This window comes from Malaclemys terrapin, chromosome 6 (assembly GCF_027887155.1).
Source record: "Malaclemys terrapin pileata isolate rMalTer1 chromosome 6, rMalTer1.hap1, whole genome shotgun sequence".
Lineage (NCBI taxonomy): Eukaryota > Metazoa > Chordata > Testudines > Emydidae > Malaclemys > Malaclemys terrapin.
This window is the reverse complement of record NC_071510.1, coordinates 38,991,794-39,016,830: the sequence shown is the minus strand read 5'-3', so window position 1 is coordinate 39,016,830 and position 25,037 is coordinate 38,991,794. Positions and strand designations below refer to the sequence as shown.

General features: G+C 42.0%; 1 protein-coding gene and 1 long non-coding RNA gene across 2 annotated transcripts; both read right to left on the bottom strand.

The window, feature by feature from the left end:
• Positions 1–233: 233 nt before the first annotated feature.
• KLF9 (KLF transcription factor 9) lies at positions 234–24,015 on the bottom strand. The gene is made up of 2 exons (XM_054031725.1): positions 22,917–24,015; positions 234–3,779 (listed from the first exon to the last, which is right to left on the bottom strand). Exons 1-2 carry the CDS (start codon positions 23,416–23,418, stop codon positions 3,550–3,552), a joined length of 732 nt encoding a protein of 243 aa, XP_053887700.1. The 5' UTR covers positions 23,419–24,015; the 3' UTR covers positions 234–3,549.
• On the bottom strand, positions 12,036–14,874 carry LOC128839064 (uncharacterized). The gene is made up of 2 exons (XR_008445364.1): positions 13,903–14,874; positions 12,036–12,644 (listed from the first exon to the last, which is right to left on the bottom strand). It is a non-coding gene; the product is annotated as an uncharacterized LOC128839064 (long non-coding RNA).
• Positions 24,016–25,037: the final 1,022 nt, after the last annotated feature.

The window sequence follows — 25,037 nt, the reverse complement described above, 5'->3', positions numbered from 1 at the left end:
AGTCACTACCAAAGGTTGAGTTTTTTAAAACTGACACAGGGACTTAGCCACACCGCTCTTAGTAATTTAATTGGGAGGTGTGTGCTTAAATGGCTGAGTCAGCTTTGAAAACTCAATGTCTTCAGAGAGCAGAACTCAAATGTTTTTCATCTGCAGTAGTGGAAGTTTTTTCAGTCACCTAAATTGACCTTTCTGCAGTCAAAGTCTGATTAAAATCATCCATAACAAGAAGATAATTTTTTTTATTCCTTTCTTTATTTGGACAATTTATATACATATGTACAAAACACCTATGCCTACTTTTTTTTTTTTACAAGTTCATGTGATTTACAAAACAGGACAGCGAAATAACTTATAAAGGATACGAATACTGTACAAAAATAAAACTGATTAAATTGTTGTAAAGGTTGGTATTTACAGTGTACAGATCATTAATCTGTAGTAAAACAGCATTTTGAAGAACATGTCCAGTCTGGTGTGTACTGAGCAAAGTCCATCTGCAAACTGAAAATAGAATTGTTTATGTAAGTCATCAAAAATTGTTCACAAAAGTAGTATGTTGTATAGCTATACCTTTAAAGCCTTGGCTTCTCTATGCAATAGTGAAGGGCTTTCTTAACTGAGGAGAGGAGCTGTCCTAACTTCAGCACTATTAAGTATTTCCCGAATAGTATGACAAGTACATATAGTATTAGAGAACCTGATTTTTCTTTCTTTTCCAACACCTGCAACAGTCTCTTACAGAAATTCAGTTTAAAATACAAATGACTATCCTGCAATTTGTTTTGTATGTTAAATCCATTGTCTGCTTTCACTCAAAAAACAAAACAAAACCCAAAAAACAAAAAATCCCCAAAACTTTCTCGACGTATTTTGTTAGTGGATAATGAACCATGTTAATCCCATCAGGACTGGACTGAGATAGAGTATGTATTAAAGAAAATTAGAATGTTGGTTTCTGTTTGGGAATTTTTATAGAGAGGATCTTCTCACAAATATAGACATGAGTTTATACATTCAATTTTTGTACCTGTGAGAGTACCTTACTTTTTTTTATAACATGAAAAACAATTTAGTGACATTTGTTTAAATGAACATTCTGCCCCAAATGTTCAAGCTTGGTTGCCTATAGCTTGACACCTATATCCATATTTAAGCTACTACTAATAGTTAAAATGGCCTGATTTTTTTTTTTTTTTTTATTTTTTTAAGAGGTACTGATTACCTACAGCTCCCAACATAGTCAGTAGGAGGGAAGGACACTCAGTATCTCACATGATCAGTCCCTAATTTGCTAAGTACTGCACTTGTCCCACATAATGGCAACAGTACACACAGAACAGCTGCTGGATTGTAGAACTGACTCTAAACTCTGTTCTTAAGTGTTTTTTTAACAGAGAAGGGGAGGACGAGTGTAAAAATATTACTTTGTGAGTTGCTGGGCTACCACATGGTCCTGACCCCAAGGCAGCAATTACAGTACTGGTAAGCAGAATACATTTTTTACACTGGGTCAATAGATATAGCCAGGCTACCTATTTTATTAGGAAGAACAAATGTTCCTACAACTTATTTTGGACACCAGAAATTAATGCTTGTTTCTTAAAATAACTGTTTCAAAAAGCTGAAACGGAGGTAGAAAGTGTGCTTGGTTTCCTGATGTCTTCACTGAAGAAAACGCCTCCCTTTTTATTCCACAGACTGCTCAATATCCCTAATGCCTTAAAAGCAGTTCTCTTCACATAGACAGAATTTCTAATGAACTACACAAGTAAAAATGCTATAGACAAACTGATCTCTAAAGCTGGAAGCCAGGTATAAGTGTAGAAGAAAATATTCTACTTCTGAGTAGATTTTTTTTATTTCTAGGAAGCAAGCTTTTTTTATCAGGTGAAACAATAAGAAGAGAACTGTAGCTGCAGGTGTACTAACAAGATTTTATGTACAAAGTTTTACAAGAGGACCCAAATAACATCCCCAGTGTAACACCACTGACTTCAATGTGGTTAATTCAGAGATGAATTTGGCCTGGATGTCTAATAGGGCTGCACCTCACCTTCCTTCTTTTGAAGGAGGGGCAAAAACAAAAGACCAGAAGAATGTTTCTGGAAAGAAAAGTGTGTAAACATAATTCTCCACTATACAAGTGGATGAAGAGGGAAAAATCCTTAATACATTTTTTTTTAAAGTTCATGCTTTTAACTTAAAGATGAAAACTCAGATAATGTAAATGAGCTTAAGTTTTCCTTCAATGCTGTCTTAACTCCTCTTAAAAAGCAAATCATATCTTTTAAATAAATGTAATATTGCCATTATAATAAAATATGTTGTATATGACACACAAGTACTATACAAGGTATCTAGGAGTGAGGCTCATGTCATAAGGAATAATATGACATGCCTTCTTTATTGTAGTTCTAATTATATCATGATTTCCCCCTCAACTCTATACAACAGCTATGAAAAGATAAAGGAGACTTAGCATTCTATGCTAATGGAAACAGCTCTTAAGGAAAGATCTAGTCTCTCCATAGCACACACAACTCCCACTGGAATTTATAGGAGTTGGACAAGTGGATGAAGAGAATACATCTTTAAGGCAAGTGTATGAAGAGAATTTTTTTTTAAAAAAGCAGCAGTTTCTAAACATGGTAGTTGCTGTTGTGCATCCATTCAAATAAAACAGCAGAATAAAGCAGTTAGTGGCATTTCTATAGTACAGTACGGTATATATTGTCAAATGAAATTATAGGAACAATTCAGAGAAGTATATTTCTCCTTTCATACTCCTGCCACATTATTTAGGCTGACTTATATTTTTTTCTGGTAACTGAATAATAGAGCTAAATATACATGATGTCAGAAAAAGTCAGAATTTTGCCTTTTTTTTTTTTTTTTTTTTTTTGCTTAAAGTATCAGCTTAAGTTGTACACAGCTTTATTGGAAAAAAAATCAAAAGTATAGTTCATACAAAGAAAAATTAGACCCAGTTTTCTGTAGTATAAATTCAACTTACTTTTGTATATCAATCAGGTATTAGTAACACATGTAATGTATTAACAGTCTTTAAATGATGGATCATTCTGAGATAGAAGTGAACCCACTTCTAAAATGTGTGCTATGGAGTTTTACTTGAGAATTATTTAAGTGATTTGGAAAGTGGTTTTACTAAACAAATTTTAAATACAAGCAGCATTACATTGTTCAACAAAACATGTTTATGACACAGCAATCACACAGATCTTGGAATCACTATTGTGGAGTCACAGGTCAGACCACCCACTCAGACATATATACACCAGTGTTGATTCTTTAAGTTACAAAAGAAATTAATCATCTACTCTGATCCCCATCTCTGCCCCCAACCTCACTCAGCAGTCACTCGTTTAAGACTGTTATCAGCACGGCGGACAAAATATTTATTTTAAATTTCAGCTACATGTGCTTTAAAAATGCAAGTAGGGAATATTAACTGTACAGTGGCAGACTTCTTGTGCTGATCAGTTATGCCTTTACCAATGTCTTTTTTCCCCCAGTGCAGTCCATCATTCAAAATGAGGTGGAGCTGGACTTTTTCGATCTCTTAATCATGCTTGGATGAAACTCAGTGTGACGACGGGCATGCTTTGTCAGGTGATCGCTCCTCATGAACCGCTTCTCACAGAGAGGGCACCTGAACTGCTTTTCACCAGTGTGGGTTCTGTAGTGTCGAGTCAGCTCATCTGACCGAGAGAACTTTTTAAGGCAATCTGGCCATGTGCACGGGAATGGTCGCTCACCTGTAGGAAGGTAATGATAAAAACAGAAAGTTTAGAAGGAAAAACAGGAATCTAGAAGATGACAGCAGAGCAATACCAAATACCACAGAGCTTACACAAATCAATAAACATATACACGTGTTGCTTAATGACAGTTAAGGTGAGATATTAGGGAATACCTCACCAATTCACAACCTGAAAAGCAGGGGAATCAGAAGCGCTGACTCTGTGGGTACTCCGGGGCTGTAGCACCCACAGGAAAAAAAATAGCACCATCAGCCCCGCTGATCAGCTCCTCCCCTTCCCCCCAGTGCCTCCCACCTGCTTGTGATCAGCTGTTCAGCAGTGTGTAAGAGGTTCTGGGGGGCAGGAGGAGGAGTAGGGGTGGGGCATGCTCAGGAGAGGAGGTGAGAAGGGGTGGAGCAGGAGCAGGAAGAGGCGGGGAACGCCCTGGGAAATCACACAGTCGACACCAATGAGGGGAATAACAAGCTAAGGGGGAAAGTCTCCTGCATTTCTTACCACTTTCACATAGCCTATAATACCATAGTAATACCCTGCAATGCTCCATACAGTTTCATGTCTCCCTCCAACAGATACCAAAAACCAGTATATACCCTGACTTCATCAAACTCCAGTGCAAAATCTCAAGTGGCCTCTGAAGCTGTTGTATGAGCAGATGAGCACATCTGACTGCCATACATTCCATACAGTTGAGAAGTTTTTCTGCCTAAACACTGCTGAGGTGACTCTTAAGGCTTTGCATAGAGTACAAGTTTGATGAAAGTGGGGGTACGTATTGCTTGTGGGTATCTGGTGGAGGGGGAAATGAAACCTTGTGGAGCACTGCAGTGTGTTATCGACAGCGCTGCAGGCCATGTGAAAGTGGCAAGAAATGCAGGAGACTTTTCCCTTAACTTGAAAAGCATGGAAATAACAAGGTGTCAGTTGGTGGGGTATGTCCTGAAGCAACCTTATCAGTCACCAAATGAAGCTTTTGTGTATTAATTTCCTAATGTTTTATACAGGTTTCATGTACTTCAGTGAATTGGTCCCCAAGGGAGAGATGCAAATGTTTGAAATGCAAAATATCTGTATTTTGAGGTCATGTTATAATTTACATATTCCAATAGTACAGATTATAGTAAATTATTAATGTGTTATGGGATATCTTCTCTTTGTGTAAATTAAATAAACCAGTTATATTTAAAAAGAAAACTTGAAAGACAGACTGTCACATGCAACCAGACTATCCCCTCACACAGGTCAACAGCAACGTTTGAACCCTTAACCCTCAAACCAGATCTCTATTGCTAGAGCTACAGGAGTATTTGCTACCCTCAGTTAGGTCAATCACAAGAGGACCTGACACATACTTTCATAAGGGGTTACTAAACTGTTTATCAGACAACTGATACTGGAGATCAGGAATCCTGGGGTCTATTGTCGGGTCTTGAAAAGAGTATAGGACAGGGGTCGGCAACGTTTGGCACGCGGCTTGCCAGGGTTAGCAGACGAGAAGCCACAGCCAGCACATTCTGCCCGCGCCGCTTCCCGCTGCCCCCATTGGCCCAGGATGGCGAACCGCGGACAGTGGGGGCCACGATCGGCCGAACCTTCCACGTCAGCAAGTAAATAAACTGGCCCGGCCCGCCAGGGTGCTTACCCTGGCGAGCCGCGTGCCAAACGTTGCCGACCCCTGGTCTAGGAGTTAAGGATAGGCTAAGCAAAGCACATTCAATCGGAAAGGCTGTGTGGCGAAGGGATACTAATTGAATCTGCCATTGTTAATTCTGGCTTCTACTTCTGACTGTACCTGCAGTGACCTTGTGCAATGTCTCTGTTAACATATTTTGTAAAATGAGGTGCCAGCTCATACTTGCCTTCTAGAATTGGGGTTCAAGGACTTGACTGATAATCAGGGTGGTGAGATTCATGGGAATATAAACCACATTCAATAGAGGTGAAATTTTAATTTATGATATCCTCTTTTCCAGCTCAGGGAGCTTCCCCCTAGGTTAGAGGAGTATTGGGTAGGGATGGCTCACGTTCTCTCTCTCTCTCTCTCTCTCTCTCTCTCTCTCTCACCTGCAAGTGACCGTGTTACAGCATCACTGCTCATTACAGCAGGTTAGTGTAATGCATTTCTTTTCAGTTATGGAGAAAAGTTTAAAATTATGATGCCGGTGAAGGACACTTATGTATAACAGATACTGTATTAATCATTGCATGAAGAGCAATGTGTGCTGCAAAGCACAGATCCTAGGGCACTTTAGTTTTCTTTCAAAGGTTGTTGGAAAACAGGTGAGACAATCCAGTGTAAAACTTCAAAAAAGGGGATAATTTGAAGCTGATAATTCTCTGTAATAACCCAATTTTAATCAAACTGCTATTAAAAATATAAATAGTTTTAATCTTTATAGTCTACGTTTTGGACTTTTGCCATCTTAATGGGATTCATACTAAACAATGGTTTTAAACTTAAAACTTCTGACTCATTTTTAAACTATGGAGTCAAGATCAGCAACTCCACAATAATACCTTTCATACTCTGGCTTACCTAAAGCACTGTACAATGATGCTAAATACTTGAGGTGAAATCCTAGTGAATCGATGAGAGTTTAACCATTGCCTACAGTGGGGTCAGGATTTCACCTTAGATGCACAGTGACTATGTAAGCAAACAAAGTGCCAATTTGTTTCCACCACTAGTTCATAAACAGCTGTTCAGGAAAGCACTTAATCATATGCTTAACTTTATTCATATAAATGTTTAAGTGCTGTCCTGAACAGGGTTGCTTTTCTGAATCAGGACCTAAAATCTGCTACTTGTTGGTTTTCTAAATTGAGATGGAGAGTCCTGATTAGAACACTAGTGTTGTGGGATCTTTAATTTTCACCAAGACAGCTGCCAGGGGGGTATCAGCCAGTGTATTTGTATAGGACAACTTGTAGGCATGCAGATCCTGTGGTAATGAGTGCAATATAAAGAGCTCTATAGAACAGAATGACTAGAACTTGGTTTATGTGAGTTGTATCCACAAACTTAGGCTGACTTTCTCTTTCCTTTCTGAAGCATGTCAACAAACACCCCTCAAAAATGCGATGATTATTTTTGAATACACACACTCTTCTGGTACTCCTGTTTCACTAAGCAAAGTCATCTGGAGTTGTGAGAAAAGAAACCAAAGGGGGGACCCAGGCTCCCAATACAGTTCCAAATAGAGAAAAACAAAGCTGCTCAACTTCCTGGTTCAAGTCAATTCAATTCAACTTCCTAGGCTAAAAAGTTACTGTCCCTTTATTGTCAGATCCAGCAGTATGGACTGATGTGCATCTGGGTGTAGGGAGCAAAACCCATTACCGTAACCCAAAGTGCATTACTGAATACTTTCAAAAACAAAGATGTCAAGAATGGGCAATAACCATTAGAGGTGCCCTAGGCACCCACAGGCTGCATTCACAGGTATCAAAATCCCTAGAATTAATCAGTGAAGATGGCATGAGAGGAAAGAAGTTAGAGCTGAAGGAATAGCTAGAGGAAGAAAGAGAACCAGGAGAGGAACGTATCACAAAGGCCCATTGAGGATAAGATGTCAAGGAGAGGATTACTGACAAAGTCAAAAGCAAAGAATTCAGGGAGAATGATGATGGGAGTAGATTCTCTGAGATCTGGCCAGAAAATGGTGGCTTTAGACCAGGGGTACTCAAACTTCATTGTAGTGCGACCTCCTTCTGACAACAAAAATTACAACATGACCCCAGGAGGGGGGGACTGAAGCCTGAGCCCGCCAAAGCTTTGGTCTGGGCAGAGGGGCCAAAGCCGAAGCCGAAGGGGATCTGTAATTTGAGCCCCGTCGCCTAGGGCGGAAGCCCTTGGGCTTTGGCCCAGGGTGGTGGGGCTTACGCTTCATCCCTGGGTCTCAGCAAGTCTAAGCCAGCCCTGGCAACCCTATTAAAATGGGGTTGTGACCCACTTTGAGAACTGCTGCTTTAGATCTTAGTGTGTCTCTGTCATATGTAGATGTCAGAGCTCGATGTCCAGGCTATGTAAGCAGAGGATAGCCTCTGTATCAATGGAGGCTAGGCGTTGTAAACTGCCCTTCTGATGCCTGGTTGGGTACTCTTCCACCACGTGAGTTATTGTCTGCAATGAGGTCCCACAGTCAGAGTGTAGGGAAGAAACCAGGCCAAGTTGTCGCATAGTTGTGGCAACTCTGAACAAGCCAGAGAGGAGTCTGTTGAGGTTGGTCCAAGATGTATAATCATATAGACAAGGAGGAAGGTGCAGTGATGCACTCCTGAATTTACGTAGTGTGTTTGGAAGCATCGGTAGGAAAGAGAACCTATCTATGATGTAGTTTTCAGCACCCTGGTGATGCTGATCTTCTGTGCATGTAGCGCTCTTGTCCAAAAGTGTGTGAGTTGCCATGGCAAAGAGGTGTTGATAGATTAGCAGGGGTGTAAAACCCCCAGTCCCCAGGAGCGGGACTCCTCCTCTGAAGATGAGCAGACCTTTGAATTGGCACAGTGTGTTGTTTCTGGTCTGAGAATGGGACATCAGCCAGCCAGAGATGTAATAGGCTAGTTTTGTCAGACTTAATAGTCTTTCACTGAAGGAGCTATGTGCGCTAGCATATACAGACTGAAGGTTGGTGTATAATTCAAGCAGTCACCAATAATATGAATGACAAATTCTTCATGTCAACAAGCTGAATGTGGCAACTGCTCCCCCAGAACATGGAGCACTATTCAGCTACACCAAACAGCAGGGACCAAAGAGTCTTCTCCCCAGGAGGCTCCCGACAGTTTTCATATCAAGGCAGTATGGGAGGAGATCTTCATTTTCAGGAGTCTCAGGTGCGGCCAGTATGTCCAGCTACGGTTGAGTTTTACTCCCAAGTATTGATAACTAGCTAGAATTTCAGAAGCCATCCTGGGACACAGATTGAGAAGAATTGATTGGCAAGACAACTGTTTAAATGGAAAGTGGTTGCCGTTGCCCTGGTTTCATTGAGAATTCATCTCCCCTACTGGAATACGTGGTCAAAATAGCCATGTGTTGGCTGAGCTTCTCTTCAACCCTGTGGAAGTCATTTCTGGGGCCTGCAATACAGATGTAGTCAGCATACACGTACTTCTTGGCCTGTGTTTCAGAAGGTCATATGCGTATACAGTGAACAAAAGAGAAGCCAATACTGACCCTCTTTAGGAGGCCACTGTGTTGACATGTAGGGTGAATGATTTTCTCCCCAACTTGCAGGATGAAGCTTTGGTTATTGATCATTTCTTGAATGAACTGCACCATCGGCCTACAAGGAATAATTCACAGCAGCTTGGCAGTTGGCCCAGTGTGCCACATGGTGTTGTAGCCTGCTGTCAGATTCATAAGGACTATGCCAACTTTCTTTCCTGACTCAAATGTGTTTTCTGTGTCTCAGAATATCTGCTCTTGGGTGCATCTTGACTCCATTCTGAATGTGAGGCAGTTGAGGGTACCTCGACTACCTCACTAATTCACATCAGGATTAGTCTCTCCAACAGCTTGTAAATAACACACAGCAGAGAATTCAGTCAGCAGCTCTCTGGGTCTGTCAATGGCTCCCCTGGCTTGGGTACAGCTACAGCTTTTGCTCTGCAGCTGGGTACAATGATTCAAAAGTCAAAATAGCCAGCTTTTGGAAATTGGCCCAAAGTCAGAAAGAAACACTTGAATGTAATCTAGACCAGGAGCCTTGTCAGGATGCAGTTGAGCTATAGCTAGGTCAAGCTCTTGATTGGTAAAAGGAGCCATCAGGTTCATGTCCACATTCAGAGCCTTCCAATCACCATTTTAACTGCACAGCTGAAGGCTCTGCCTCAATTAGAAGTCTTGCCATTGGCCACCAGCTGGGATGTGATGGAGTTTGCTGTGACTGGGTATTCTCTCTTGCCCAGATTAGAATCTCTACTCAGTCTCTTACTAGTTTGCTAGACTTTGTGACTGGAATGCATGACTTTAGTGAAAGTGGTAAAAGCTGAGTCTAATGGATGAAAACAGTCACTCAGATAATATATTATGAAATTTAGTCTTCTAGCTACACAGCATGCCTTGAGACCTGTCAGACTTTTTTGCCCCACACTGAAAAGGATATGCTAGGACTCTCTATGTTGTTAAACTAGGACTCTTAGGTTGCCCATGAGATGGGGACATGACTCTGAAACTATCTTGATTTAGAATTAGCCCCGAAAAAGCCTGGTCCTTGGTCAAGGAAGAAGGATAAAAGGAGTAGCAAAAGTAGTGAGTCACTCTAGAGCACTAATAGAGAGGGGAGAAAGCCACTTGTTTGAATAATTCTAACTCTTGGAGCTCTGACTACGGTTTTCCAGGTTTCTCTGTTTCCCACTCTACCTTTCCAAGTGCAGTTGAAAGCCTTTTTAAACAACCATTAAGGAGACATTAATTTAATTTTATAGGTCTGCTGTGCATGCACACACAGGCCATGGTTGCATCTATACTACAGAATGGGGTTGTTGGGAGTTCATAGTGTAGAGCAGGGATTCTCAACTTTTTTCTTTTTGAGCCCCGCACCCCCTCCAACATGCTATAAAAACTCCACTGCCCACCTGTGCCACAAAAACTGGTTTTCTGTTTATAAAAGCCAGGGTCAGCATTAGAGGGTAGCAAGCAGTGCAATTGCCTGGGGCCCCATGCCACAGGATCCCCCATGAAGCAAGTTGCTCAGGCTTTGGCTTCAGCTCCATGCAGCAGGGCTTCAGCTCTCTGTCCTGGGCACCAGTGAGTCTAACACTGGCCCTGCTTGGTGGACCCCCTGAAATCTGCTTGAGGCCCCCCAGGGGGGTTCCAGACCCCTGGTTGAGAACCACTGGTGTAGAGTGTCCATGTTAGCCATTCTGTTTTGGGTTTAGGTCTCAGGGCCGCCCAGAGGATTCAGGGGGCCCCTTCCATAAAAAAAGTTGCAAATCTATATTCTCCTGGGGGCCCCTGCGGGGCCCGGGGCAAATTGCCCCACTTGCCCCCACTCCCTACCCCCGGGCAGCCCTGTTAGGTCTACCCCAGATCCTTGTACAGCACCCTCCTCAAGGGTTTCACTTGTACTGCCCTCTCAATGCCTATCTCACACCTTCTGGCACAAAGTCCTGAAGCACTGGCTTGCAGGACATTTGGAAATGCATTCTGGGACTCCAAGAGAATTGTGGAAGAAGAGGTCAAAATCCCATCACTCTTTGGGAAGCTCAGCAATAACCAAGGCATGAACTTAAAATGGAAGTCAGGCTGAAATGTCAGAGCTCATTCTTCGCTCAGCAGAAATTTTTCTCCTGGAGCTCCGAAAATAAAACTCACCAAGTATTGCAGGAGAGGCAATATGTGGTGTCCCTACATTGCCTGTGTATACCAAAAATGCCCTAACCACCAGTCGATAGTCACTTTCTCTTCCCTATCCAAGGGAAGCAATTTTCAAATTTCAGGTATATTCTGATGCACAATGGGAACATTTTTGAAGTCTCAAAAAATTTTGTGGGACAGAAAAGTCATTTCCATGCAGGTCTCATGCAGAAGTTAGGATAAGCTTAGTGCATGATACAAGAAAATATTAAAACTTTGAACTCCTGAAGAGCAGATAGAGGTAGGAGAAAGGGGACCATCCTCTTTTCTAGGCTTTCAGTGATTCTGTGAGCCTGCAAATCCACTGCTCCCCTTGGCCATGAAGCCATACTTAAAGCCCAGAGAAATGGTGATTAAATAGCTGATTTGACAGAAACTGTGGTAGTGGAGAGTGCATTTAGAAGGCTTTAAACAAGGTGGAGGTGCTTGCTGACGTGCAGCAATAGTGCAATCGGCAACAGTGGACATCGTATCTGCCTGTTGCATTCTGCACAACATTTGTGAAAGCAACAGTGAAGTGTTTAAGAGTCTGTGGAATGAGGAACTTGCAACAATTTATGTACAGGCAGACAAGCAGCACTACCGGAATCTAACACTTGTTAATGTTGGCGGTACTAGGCACGTGAACCAAATGAATCAGAGATGCTTTGTACACATTTTGCCAGGGTAGTGGAAAGAGGGTGTGGTGATAATGTTCATTCTGCCTGTTCAAGCCTGAAGGGTTAACATGTGCTACCCTTAAATATCTTTGTTTCCTTTGTTGATGGTGGGTTTCATTTTATGTATGCACATATCAGTTTGAGTCTGGGTAAAGAATATTATGACATAATGAAGTTGTGATGTAATGAAGGTAAATTAAAAGTATATTTTATGGATTCTGAACACTGAAATAAATTATGCAAGTTTACTTTATTTAAAACCACAAACATTCAGGCCAGTTCCAATAAGTAACCAGAGAAAAATAACCCAAGCACACAAAAATTTGGTTTACGGGGCTATAGGGCCACAAAATGTATGTCTGGCATACTCCAGTTCTTTGTCCTGTTCACCACCAGAGTGCCAGGAGACCACAGCAGAGGGAGCAGACAGGGATGAGCCAGTTCTGTACCATAGCATCATGCTGAGGTGGTTGTACAATGCAAACAGGTGCTGGGAGAATAGTGCTAGCTGCCTTTGCTTCTCCATGTATTCTCTTTGAAGTTTTCTATGGACCTCTTGATCCGGCAGCGTCACTTCACTATCATGCCATATACATTCCCTCATTGGTTTTCTGTCCTCTTGCCTAAATTGGTCTTGTCTTTCCAAAAAATGACCAGCTTTTTCCTCCTTGAATCTAAACATTGTATCAGAGTCCCTTTACATGACCCTCTGTGAGTCATTTCAATTTCCTTCCGGTGAGATGGTCAAGTGTTCAATCATTTGTGATTCCTGATGCCTTTGCTGTCCCATTCAGTGATGTGCCAGCATTTCCACACTGGGCCTTGGTGCAGTCGGGCCCTCTGAAATCAGAAAGAAGAAGAATGTTAATAGGCTAATTAATGACATTCCAGAGTTGTCTGTACCAAGGAATGCAATAAAGTAACTGCTTCTGGTTCCTTTCTCACTCCAATGCTTTCTTACAGCAAGATGCTCTGTTCTTACTATTTAAGCTGGTAAGGATATAAACTAACATTCTCTCCCTAATTTAAAACCAATTCTTAGCCAGCGGGAATGAAAACAATGTGTGCAGGGGTGGGGCTTGGTGTCTGTAGTTCAATGGGACTAAAAAATTGCTTAATCCAGGCAAACAGGAAATAGAGAGGATCTTTGTGCTGAGGATTCCAGAACGGGAAAGGATGGGTCGGTTTGAACAAGTTAGGAGCAAAGTTGATAATCCTACACTTGAGTTGTTCTCATGGCTGAATATAGGACATGTTCTGGGACTGAAGAGGTGTAGTGAACTTCTGTGGGTGTATAGGGAAATTAGCATTACCCCTAATTTGATTGCTCAGATTGAGCACTGATTTTTACAAAAGACTTCCAGCGATTACTCACGGAGGACTGTGGAAAAACATGGCTAAAATACATTATCTCTTCTAGATTTCTGCCCTGCATTGTTGGCTGACCACAGTGAAGTTTGACACAGTCATTATTCCACACCCTCACTGATGGTTAGTATAGAGCAGCTTGTTATCGAGTAATGCTTTTGCCTGTGTCTCATATGTTAAATAGAAAGGCAGAATGAACTATAATTACAGCTTGATAAGAGTGGATAGCTAAACAGATGCCTTTGTCTGATACATGGGCTGACTGAGAGAACATCATGTACATGGTGGGATCATGCTGTCCAATACTCTTCTGCTTTTACATTTAGTATATTTCAGGGTTTGTTTGACTCTTGGAACAGGTTCTCCTTGCTTGACCTCCATTTTGAGCCTGGCCCTGTGACATGTCTCAGCCAGCTGCAGTTCACTGCATGCCTGAAACGTCTGCCCTTACTTGGGACACCGGGCCCTCTAGCCAAATGTGGAGAACTATGGTGGGGCTTGTCCATCCTGACAAAATCTGGGGGAGCTGAACCGGGGAGGGAGGGTAAAGAAAGCTGTCACTTATGATGTAATGGCAGAGCTAGGGAGAATGGGGTCTTCTAGCACCATGTGATCTTGTAACCACCCACAGTAAGAGTAAGGTGTTTGAAAGAACCCAAGAACATGTTTCCACAGCCCCTAAGCATGCAAAACCAATCCTGATTGCTGCAAATAATAAAATCCAATGTACCTTGCGTGCTCCTTTGTCTCCTACGTCCACCCCCAACCTGTTTGGCTGCTGTAGCCAGATCTTGAGCTTCTCCAAAGAGGTCTTGGAATCCTTGTACGGTCTCAGGCACCTCCTGGTCCTGGCCCACATCCCTTGTCATGGACTGGGCTATGATGAATATTTTTCCTTTCTCTTCTCCTGATGGCCCAGGTGCTAGGTGTCACAGTGCCATCCAAAGTACCTCAGGCTCTGTAGATGGATGAGTGCCAAAAATACTGTCCAGTTCATTGGGAAAAAGGGTAGGTTTTCCTCCTTACCCAGACTGGCTGCAGTTATCTCAGGCCCTTTTACTTTTCTCCTGATATTGTCTTTCCCCCAAGTGGGTGATTCCCTGCCACACACTCTATTTGTATCACTCAGTCATAATCCAAAGTTTTCCTAATTAGAGTTCAACTGCAATTGAATCTCTCAAGCACCTGGGTATCTGCCTCTGGCCAGCTGGCAGCATTCCTGCACAATAGCTTTTTCCTTCTGAAATATGTTCCAAAATTGGCTTGCTGAAACACACAATGACCGCAAAGCTATGGGTGCTGGCAAAAAACAGCACACAATGAGATTGAAGGTATGCAGTACTATATATATATAGGCAAGGGACTTCCAGAAAACTTGACCCTGAACCAACAAGGTAGAAGAACTAGGCCAAACAGACCCCCTATGTAGTGGCTAGTGCTCTGTGGGACAGTGATGGAGGACAATTTGCACCATAGAGATTATTGCACCAGCACTTTGTATCTACAGTGGCACTGTACCAATGGTGCCTCACAGTGATGTGGGCAACACAGTAGCTAGCCTTGCTTGGAGCAAGTACCACCCACAGTGTGGTATGTTCCTGTGCCCCGTAGATAGTAATTTTGTGGGCAGACACATGACAGGTGTGTTGGGAGATTTAAATGGCAGTTAGTTTGCCAAATTGCCCAAGTATGGGTAAGATACAATGCCACCACATTCACATAACCATCAAACTTAATCTCAGTATTGCTATGATTCCTTCAATACATCTTTGACTGCACCAATTAACATCTGTTGCCCCTATGTTCAGAAGCAAAAAAAAAAAAAAGTTTTCATTATTATCTATGAATTCCCTAGTTTAATAATTATTCATCATGTATAGTGTACTAGATTATTCAACAGGACAACCTGAGACTCTATCTGTCTTAGGTATTTATAGGGTGCCAGTCACTATAATTAGCATCAGTTCTCAAGACATAAAAAAAAAGATCCGGAATGCACCTTTTGCTGCATAGGCACCGACCACACATACTGCAAGGTGAAGAATGAAAGCAATAACCACTATCGTTGGTTTACTTTACAATTATCAGCAGTACTGGAACGCCATTCTGGCTCCCCCAAAAAAGTGCCGGCAAGGCATTCCAGAGCTTTTTAGCACAAGAGTGCTTGGCTGGCGTCTACACACAGGATTAAGACAACAGTAAGATTATTTGAAATGGGCTCTGTTCTTGCTATCCTAGGATTTGGCCATTTAAACTTAACTTGGTTTTCCCCAACCCTTTCCTCTCTTTCAGGTTTGGCAGCTCTGTCCGTTTATGAATGTGAGGATGGTGCCGTATTGCAGTTCAGTGAACTGAAGGTGAATGTACTCACCCATAGTGATCCTAATGGATGCACACACAAACGGACAAAATCAGGTTAGGAAGAAATATACCAAGTGTTCTCCAGTACCAAGACACAACAAGGTGCAATAACTCATTAGAGTCAGCTCTTCCAGTGTGTCCTCTGCTGGCACCAGGAGTTACATTCTTGGTGTGAAAGGATAAAGTAAAGCAGTTGAGATAAGGCCACTTTGTTGCTCTCTGATTCCCTTCTAAATGTGCTTTTCCTTGCTTTGATTGGGTAGTGTGACCACTAACACTTTTTGGTAGTTTTCCAAATGTGAAATTTAATAAATACTTAATTCTCTTAAAAAACAACAAAAAACAGAAATACAAGAAAGCATCAGAAAAAACATATGGAAAATAGGAGAATGATTTTTGCCTAACTTGTTCAACCTTCTAGCCTTTCAAGCAATGTAATTAAATTTTATCAAATATTGCAAACAAATAATTTTCTCCTGGATAGAGAATCTGTCCATTCAGTCTGGTAACAATATGAGTTTTCACATTTTTATAAATCCCTGAGAATAATGGTTTCACACATTTTTATCAAGATCCCCTTTGAGCACTGCTATCTGATCTTCAGCCATATTATAAATGCATTACCTGTGTAACCTGTACTGAATAAGAAGCTTAAAATGTTAGATTTTGGATTTTCCATTTGAAACTCAAAAGCACCAAGAAAATGCTCCAAACTTTCCCCATTAAAATACACATCTGTACTGTCTGACAAACTAGGGATAGTTCAGAAAATAAATGGGAAAGTAATGTAGTCAGGAGCAGCCTAAACTGATAAGGAGCCTGGATTCACGATGTAGTTTGTGTTGCAGCATCAATCAGTTGTGTCTCTGTTGTGACAGAAATGCTGCTCCCTGCCTTCCCTCCGGACAGTAGAACTCAGATCTGTAGCTCCATGTCTCCACCCTTAACCTATCACTGAATATCATCAAGGGCAAAATGTCAAAGGAGGAGTTTAAGGGCATAGCTGCTGTTATATTGTTACAAAACTCTAGCACTGTTGGACTGGTTCTGACTCGCATATTGACATGGGTTGCTCTAAGGCCCTATTGAGGAGGCAGAGAATGTGTATACCTCATGCACTTTATAGCACTCTCAAGGGGATCTATATCTTCCAAGCACTTATAAAACAGGGAAATCCTTGTTCATTATGAATATTTGATATACACAAGGATCTACAGCCAAATCTTAGGAGCAAGTGCATCTGCTGTATGGAGCACTCAGGGCCTCTGGTCTGCCTGAGTTCCCTAACTGAGTAGGCTTCTACTAATCCTGTAACAGCCCACAGAATTGGCCTCCTGGTACCTATGTTGCTGCCCATTGTCTCTCTTGCCATATGGGGGGAGACCGTCATCACCAATTGCCATTTGTCCAATTACTGGCTTTCTTTCACCCTTCTTGCTTACATCCTCCTTTCACCTTCCATATTTTTTTTATTAAAAACTTTAAGCCTATAAACCCTAGCTCTACCCTCATTCAAAATATAAATTGGCAACAAAGAGACTATTTCCAAGCTAATGCGCTGTACTACTCTAAATCAACCATCCACCCACTTCTACCTGGCCTCTCCACTGCACCAGTGACTTCAGACTCAACTGCCAGTCTATCTGCAACTGCATCGCCTATGGTTCTGTACCTTCTATGCTATTCCCTATGCATGGAATAGCCTTATAGAGTTCATTTGGAAAACCCAGATCCTTGCCACATTCAAGTGTCTCCTGAAGACCCACCTCTATCATGATGCTTATGGGAAAACTGCCACTGATAATATCAACTCTGAGAAGTAGTTGGATATAATTGTACATATCCTATTTTCATTATATTTGTATACACATTCTAAAGATAATTGTATATGTATTGCATCCTTCCCCTATCTTCAAGACAAAGAGAGAGACAGTCTTTAAATTGTGAGGTCCTTGGGGAATATGGCCAGGCCCTCTTTTCTATTTGGAAAGTTCCAAGCACTTCATAGTTGCTACCAGAAATAATTCATAATAGTAATCTTGCTCTTAATAATGTTTCAGTCTAATATTTAATTTTAGTGATGTCTTGGGTTTTAATGTTCAAGCTAGTTTTGAGCAGGAGTCATGAGGCAGGCCATAGGCAACCAATTATCAGATGGTTACTTTTGGTCTCTGCAAGAGGGGCTGGTTTTGAACTAGCAGTTAAGAAGATGAAAAATCTCTGATCATGCAGTTCCCCTTTTCTTGTAACTTAGTTTGGTATTTCATCCCCCATCTTCTATCAGCTTGGACAAGATGTACCTGTGTGTTTTTAGTTTCACACCAATACAACATACACGAGTGGTCACTAAACTTTTTGAACTTGCTTAGTTGGTATGCATGGGTGAAATGGGATATTAGTAAAAGACAGACCATAGGTACAATGAGTAAACATTCTGAAACCATTTTTCAAGATAGAATAAGATAAACATGAAAAATGTAAGGTGGCAGTAACTATTGATGGGCATCTACTTTAACTAAGAGTGCTAAAGGCTGCAAAGGCAGTGAGAAATCAAATCTCTGCCCTGGAAAACAAGTTCTCATTGAGAAATACCAGGTTGATTTTAAAGGTTCATGAAACCATGGAGATGAAGGGGGTTTTTTTTTGGTTGGTTATTTGAGGGGGAATGAAGGAAGGAAGGAATCACTGAAGATGGATAGTTAACTCTACAATGTGTAGTCATATATGTCCCTGGCCAATCCAATCAAGAAATACCTCATTGTGGCTACAGAATGTATCACTCTTGGAATGACTTTAAATCTGGCATGTGTATTTTACACTCATGTGCTGAGTTCAAGAATTCTATTTGCCCAGGGTACTGTCTTGATTTCCCTTAGTGACTTATCTGTTTTGTCCCTCTTCCAAAGATGGGACTGGAGTAATCCTTGATTTATAGGTACAGATTTCGGGTAAACCGTGGAGGCTACACCAGCTTTTTCTGTTCTCCCATTCATGAAGTAATTCTCCCAATGAGTATCATTTACTAGTCCATCAGCTAAAGTTAACTCTGTTCACACTGGAAAGCGCTGAGAGTTTATTACTAAAGAATATAGCTGAATATTTGTGGTGTTATTTAATCACTGAAAACTGCAGTACACTGTTATTAACATTAACCTTTACTAGGTTTCCATGGGTATCCACTTCATACATGGCCATGGTAAACCCTGTTCCACTTTAAAACTTACTTGTTATAACAATACTGGTGATAGGAAATTGGAAGCAATGTGTAGTATGTCAATCTGCATGTCAACAACCAGAATGCTATTCCAGCTGATGTCTCCTTCAGAATAGGATGGATTCCTGAGCTCTGGGAACAAACTGGAAATGATACTGTAATTTTCTTTGTCTTTTGCCAGCCAGAAATTTGCAAATCTTCACCTACATTTAGCTACCATAGTTCTGAGTAAATAGTGGACCTGAAATGGCAGGGCAGACACCACACAGGCCCTAGGGTAAGTTAAAAGACAGAGTTTACAAAAAAAAAACTAGTTTTGTGACAAATGTCTTCCCCTTCTTCTCAAGTTTCTGTCTGTATCTATGGGCTGGAAGTGGGCAAATGGAATATTTTTTCCTCCCACAAACTTCACTTGTTGAGGCTTAGAAATTAGGACTACATTCTATCCACAAAGTTCTTTACTAGGAAGATAAATGGAAGTTCAGGTAGACTTTCCCTTCTCCATAAGGTTCTATGAAATGACTACCAACCCAACAAGTTAAGCATAACTGTACTCCTTTCCTTGCTCCCATAGGCAATCAGTGAGGTTCTTTAATTAACCACAGGGATTGCTGTTGAAAGACACACAACCATTCTCCTTGTTCACCTGCCCTGCCTGAGCTAAGCATGCTGCTTTAGTAGCCCTTCAGCATGGAGAGCACAAGACAGGTCTTCCTCATTGCAATGCAAAGTAGTATTGTTAGGCCAAAGGGAAAGCCTGTTCAATGGGAGTTTAACTGTAACTCAGATTTAGCCATTTTCTTTCATAAATCTGCTCTTAGTGTATAACTATTACAGCAGTGCCCTGTAGTATAAATTTCTGTGATAAAAATGTCTTCTTTTTCCACCACCACTATTATAGAAAGTTCAGAAAAGAACAAAGTAATCTGCGACAGAGATGCTATAATTGGAAGGTAAACTTCCAACTTCTAGTGATGTTGATTTCCTTTGAGACTCTACTTTTACACTTACACACAACTCTTATTTACAGCAACTTTTAAATAGCCCCATACACAAGTATTGTGTCTCCTATTGCAATTTACATGTGTGGTAATGGTTTTATTCAGACACTTGAATTAAAAGGACTTATATGACAATTTTGAAAAAAAAAAAAGCCTACAATTACCATGTTTACAGTTTTTGCGGAGAGCCTGTGGACATCTGAATTACTATAGCAGTTTTGGGGTTTTTTTTACTGCTAGGTTAATATTTTGCCATACTACCTCACACGCTAAACCACTTGAGCTAGCCTGTGCATATTAGCATATCCAGTCTTATGAATTTAGTCCCGGTGAAAAACCCCATTGTGACACTACTGGAGACTGATGTCCTCTATGGAACAGGAATAGCATGGACAATGCAATAGTCTCCTTGTTGCCCTGTCAATGTGACCCATCCCCCTAGGCTAAATATGCCACCTGGAGGGGGTCAAAAGTTAGGTTAAGGGTAACATTTTCAAAAGTGCCATAGTGACTTAGGAGAATATGTCCCATTGGAAGTCATGAGACTTAGGCCCAGATCCTTAAAAGTATTTAGGTATTGCTCCACGCAGCATTTGAATACCTAAACCCTAAGCAGCCAGCCACTCAGGCTCCCTGTACAGTGCATGGGGAGAGTTAGGCACCTAAGGAAGAGATTTTTCAGAAGCCAGTCAGCTGCCCAGGGAGTTGCCTAGGCTAGCCAGGAGTGAAATGCTAAGGAGAGGGGTGGGGCTTAGGCACCTAAGTGGCTGACCTGTTGCATGTGGCCTAGAGATAGGTGACTCCCTCCGCTCAGGATCCTCAGCCATGAGCCCTCTCCTGGAGTTAGGCACCGGAGTCAGATCAGCCACTTAGGTAGGCCATGTCCTACCAACCAAAATAGCGTCTCTCTCCCCTGTTCTCGCTTGATACCTTTCTCTCACACATTCTACATTTCCCTGTGCCCCCATGTGTCTTTTGTATGGGCACTCTGTTGTCCTTCCACCTATTGGTGACCTGCCTTCAGCTGTGGGGTCTAATAGGTATCAGGTCTTAAGACATGTTCAGAGCATGCCTACCAGATCAGGCCTCACTAGTGAGATAGGCATCCCCCCATCTAATCTCACTTTGGGGCTTTGGCTTGATATGGATCTCTGAGCAGCTCATTAACTGTGGAGTAGCTTTGCAAATGTTGACCAGTGGAAACTAAGGCAGCTAGGAGACTTGGGCATCTATGGGGTTAGGTGGCAGCTCAGTGGCAACTTTGAAAGTGTCAGTGGTGCCTAAATGGTGGACTTAGGCACCTAGGTACCTTTAAGGATTTGGGCTGTAAGTCATTTACATGCTTTTGAAATTTCCCTCTAATGTCCATTCAGTCCTTAGTCTCTTCACTGATTTTGCCAACGACGTTGCAAGTTTGTCATGATGGAGTTTATGTTGTGTGTGTGTGTGTGTGTGTGATAGAAAGGGAGAGTGATGTGGAAACCCATTCATTAGAAAGTAGACTGAGACTACCAGTTCATTTCACACAGGCCACTAAACAGCCATAATATAATAGTAATTTACCTTTGGCCACTACTGACCTATACTGCATTCAGAACACCGATGTAAAAATTAATAGCACTGTAACCCTGTATTACTAGTATTTTGAGCCATCCAGTCCCCTCATGGGAGCAGACTAAAATGATGGTGAACAGGTGCTATCAAAACACAAATTGTAAAGCTGATGGAATGCACTTAGCTTTGAAAGTTAAATACAGTGGTTGAGAATTACCCAACATCTGATCTTTAAAAGCAGCTGCCCTTCTAGTTAAGTGTGTATCACACTCATGTGCTTGTATTTTAAAAATATGGGCCACATTCCATTGAAGTCAATGGAAGTGTGCCCATTTACATCAGCAGAGAATTTGCCCCTCTATTCTTGCTATGTTTATTGGGGTGGGGGAGCCAGCATTTCCTTAAAATCATTTGCTCATTAAAAATATGCTCAATACCTTCACAAAGAGACTCTGCTAAAAGCAGTGTTATAATATAAATGCTTATAATGAAGATGGCTGTCATATAATTTAGGACCCAGTGTGCTGTAGCCTTATACCAGCAAGTCTGATTTAAGAGGCATACCAGTCCATCATCTTTGTAAATTAGAATATTAACCACCTAACAACTTTCCTTCAGTGTGCTGATTAATCACAAGTATATTTGCCTTGTCAAGGATGGTTACATTTCTAAAGGCGGAGTTTTCACTGCCTTTCTCCTTGTCTATTTTTCAGATCTTAGTTCATTAATTACTAGACCTTTCATATTCCGATTCATGTAGGAGTTAAACTTTACATGTTTCCTTATGAGAATTCATAAAATTCGTCATCAATCCACGACCTCAGAAACTGGCCACGCCCTTAATCTCACAGCAGAGCTCATGGGGACAAGTCCTAACACACTGGATGAATAAAATGAAGCTCTGAAATCTGACTGGGTAAGTAGCTAATCAGAAGCTAACTCGTCATCCCCTATTTTGTCAAAATTCTATGCTGTACTAAGCAGTGTTATTTTAAAACTCTATGAAGACTCCTGGCCAAACATGAAGCCAGCTTGGCAAGCATAAAAACAACAAGCATGAGGCTAAAAGAACACTGAGCAGTCCCTAAAAGGCTCTACTGCATACAGCTGCCATGCAATTTTTGGTTAATTCTTGCTACTCTCAGAGAAGCAGATTATACCATTTTTAGACTGAACAGCTCCTCTACTGGCCTGATCTTCCCAGTGTAAACCTCAGTGTTACAGATGCAGGGAAGAGAAAAATATCTCAACAACATGACAAACCAGTAGAACACCCTTTGCTCTCTACCCTAAACGTTCCATATAATTTCAGTAACATACTGTGCTTTCATAGACTGAATGTAGCCAGAAAGCCATTGAATTCATAGCTAATAACAACAAGGATGAGACACAAAAATGGAGGATGGGAGGAAAACAGGTTAAATAATAAAATAATTTCTAAGGAGTTCAAACCAGGACAACCAACTTCCTTAACATTAATATTTGTCTATATTTGCAGCATTTAAGAACAAGGATAATGTTCATGACTTAAAATCAGTGTTGCATAGCCAAAGCTGCCCTGTAACACTGAGTTAACCCCGACACCCCCTCTGCAATTGAGAGACCACAGCTAACCTGTATGCACTCTGTAATGGGCTTTAAGATGGGAGGATTTTCCATAGACTTTGCCACATCCACTGTATGGACACTTGTGTCTCTTTTCAGTGGCTAGTTTCCCCTTTGCAGGCACTCCACTGTGGAGGAGAGAGAGAGAGCTGGGCACACTGCCAGAATCCTGTCTTTCCACTGGGCTGTGGGAAGGACTCGACCCAGATTCAGTGGTCACGTCGCTGTCTGATCCTACATCCTCATCTGGACTTTCTACACTGTCACTGCAGATGGAAGGGGTTGGGAGGGGTCTGTACTTGTTCAGGTCCAACAAGCTTTTAGCAATTGTGACCAATGTGCAATAATCCTTCCAGGCATCCCTGGGGTCATTCAGGTCCTTGGTCACTTCTTCATCGGGCATTTTCAGTAGCTCTGCATCCTGAGCCCCCTGTTCCTGTACCACAGAGCGATTGGAAATGGAAACCAGACACTGAGCAGCAACAAAATCCATGTAGGCAACTGCTGACATTCTGCAGACGAGTAACCACCAAAGAGGAGAACCAAAATCCAGGCACCGAAACTTCTCTGTCGTACCCCCCGGGGTTTTTAATCAGCGCACTGGTGCCTTCAGCCTGCAAGATCAGTAGCGAGGGGGTGGGGCGGTATGCGTTAGTATCCAAGCAAGGAGTCGAACTCAGCCACTCATCTTTATATAACAATCCATGACTCCAAAGGCAGCATCCACAATCTGGTGCTACACTAGGGCTTCTTGCACTCCTAGACCCCTTACCCGTGATCACCAGAAACTCCAGATTTCAATTCACTCCCAATGACAAGCACATTGACGGGCTATAATAAAGCTCTCTCTTGGAAATACTGTCATTAGTGGTAATTTCAAGTAATCCAGCGTTTTAAAAGGACCCAAGGTGTGTCCCCCCGCCCCCCAAAAAAATAATCGCAGGAGGAGCTCTGGAAATGCACCCAGCCGCTTTGCCTTCGTTAGAATTCCCTGCACATTCACCCACTCATCAAGACGCTCTGTTGAAATAGCAGACAAAGCTCCAGGTCTACAAGACACTTGCCCCCCCTCTGCCCACTGCCTGATTCACTCCCCCCTCGCCTGCCGCTCCTCACTGTTCCGGCATGCTCTTGCTCAGTAACAATTTCGCAGAATCCCATCACGTAAGGTTCCAAGCCCCCCACCAATTGGTCAGCGGGGAGGGTGATTCAACTCTGTTTACCTTCTCCCCCTTCCAGTCAGAAGAGCCTTTTTGCATGAGAGGTGTGTCTATAAACGAGGAGCCCGGCCAATCCTAATATTCCCTCCCAATGCCTCGTGCTACTCCGGGAGTCTGAGTGCTGCGATTTAAAAGGGCGATGCAGGAGGACTCTGAAATAAATATATAATCGTAATCACTTATTACTGAGCTCCAGCCTGAATAAAACTCTCTTTAGCGAGCTCCTTCTGACTGCAGCTTAATCTCGCAGGGTGCCGTACACTGCTGCTTTCCGAATGGACTAAATCCCTTTCCTTGTGGTTTAGCCATAGCCCTCTCTGTCTAGCAGGTTTCCAAGTTTGGCTTTCCAGCACTTATCGGGTTAACTGCCTAGCTGGAAGTCCTACAGTCCCAGCAACCAGCTGGCCAATCGAAAGTAAGTTGGCTGATGTCACTAACATTGGCTTAGCCAATCAGAAAGAAATTCCAAACAGGGCTCAACACTTGTAAACCTAGAGAGCTGGAGTGGGAGACCCGACCGAGAGTGTGCTGTCGTAGGAGTTTAGACTGCAGACGTAAAGGGGCGAAAATAATTGTAAAGTCACTGACCTGCAGCCACCTCTCCACCCCAGTTAAAAACCCATAAGTTCCATTCCAGGGCGGGTTGTTGTTTTTTAAACCAGAGCAGGAGTCTGCTGGATTTCTGATATGCTTAAAAACGTCCAGGATCAGAAACCCTAAATATTAGTATCATTTGATTTTACAGAGCCCAACAGTCTCACAGCCATATACAGAAAATGACATGATCCCTGTACGGAGGAACGTAAAAACTAATTTCAGATAGGAAACAAATAGTGAGGCAACAAGTTAATGGTAAGGGGTGCTGGGGGAAGGAGAGGGCAAAGGTCAATAATGTACAATTACTCAAGGA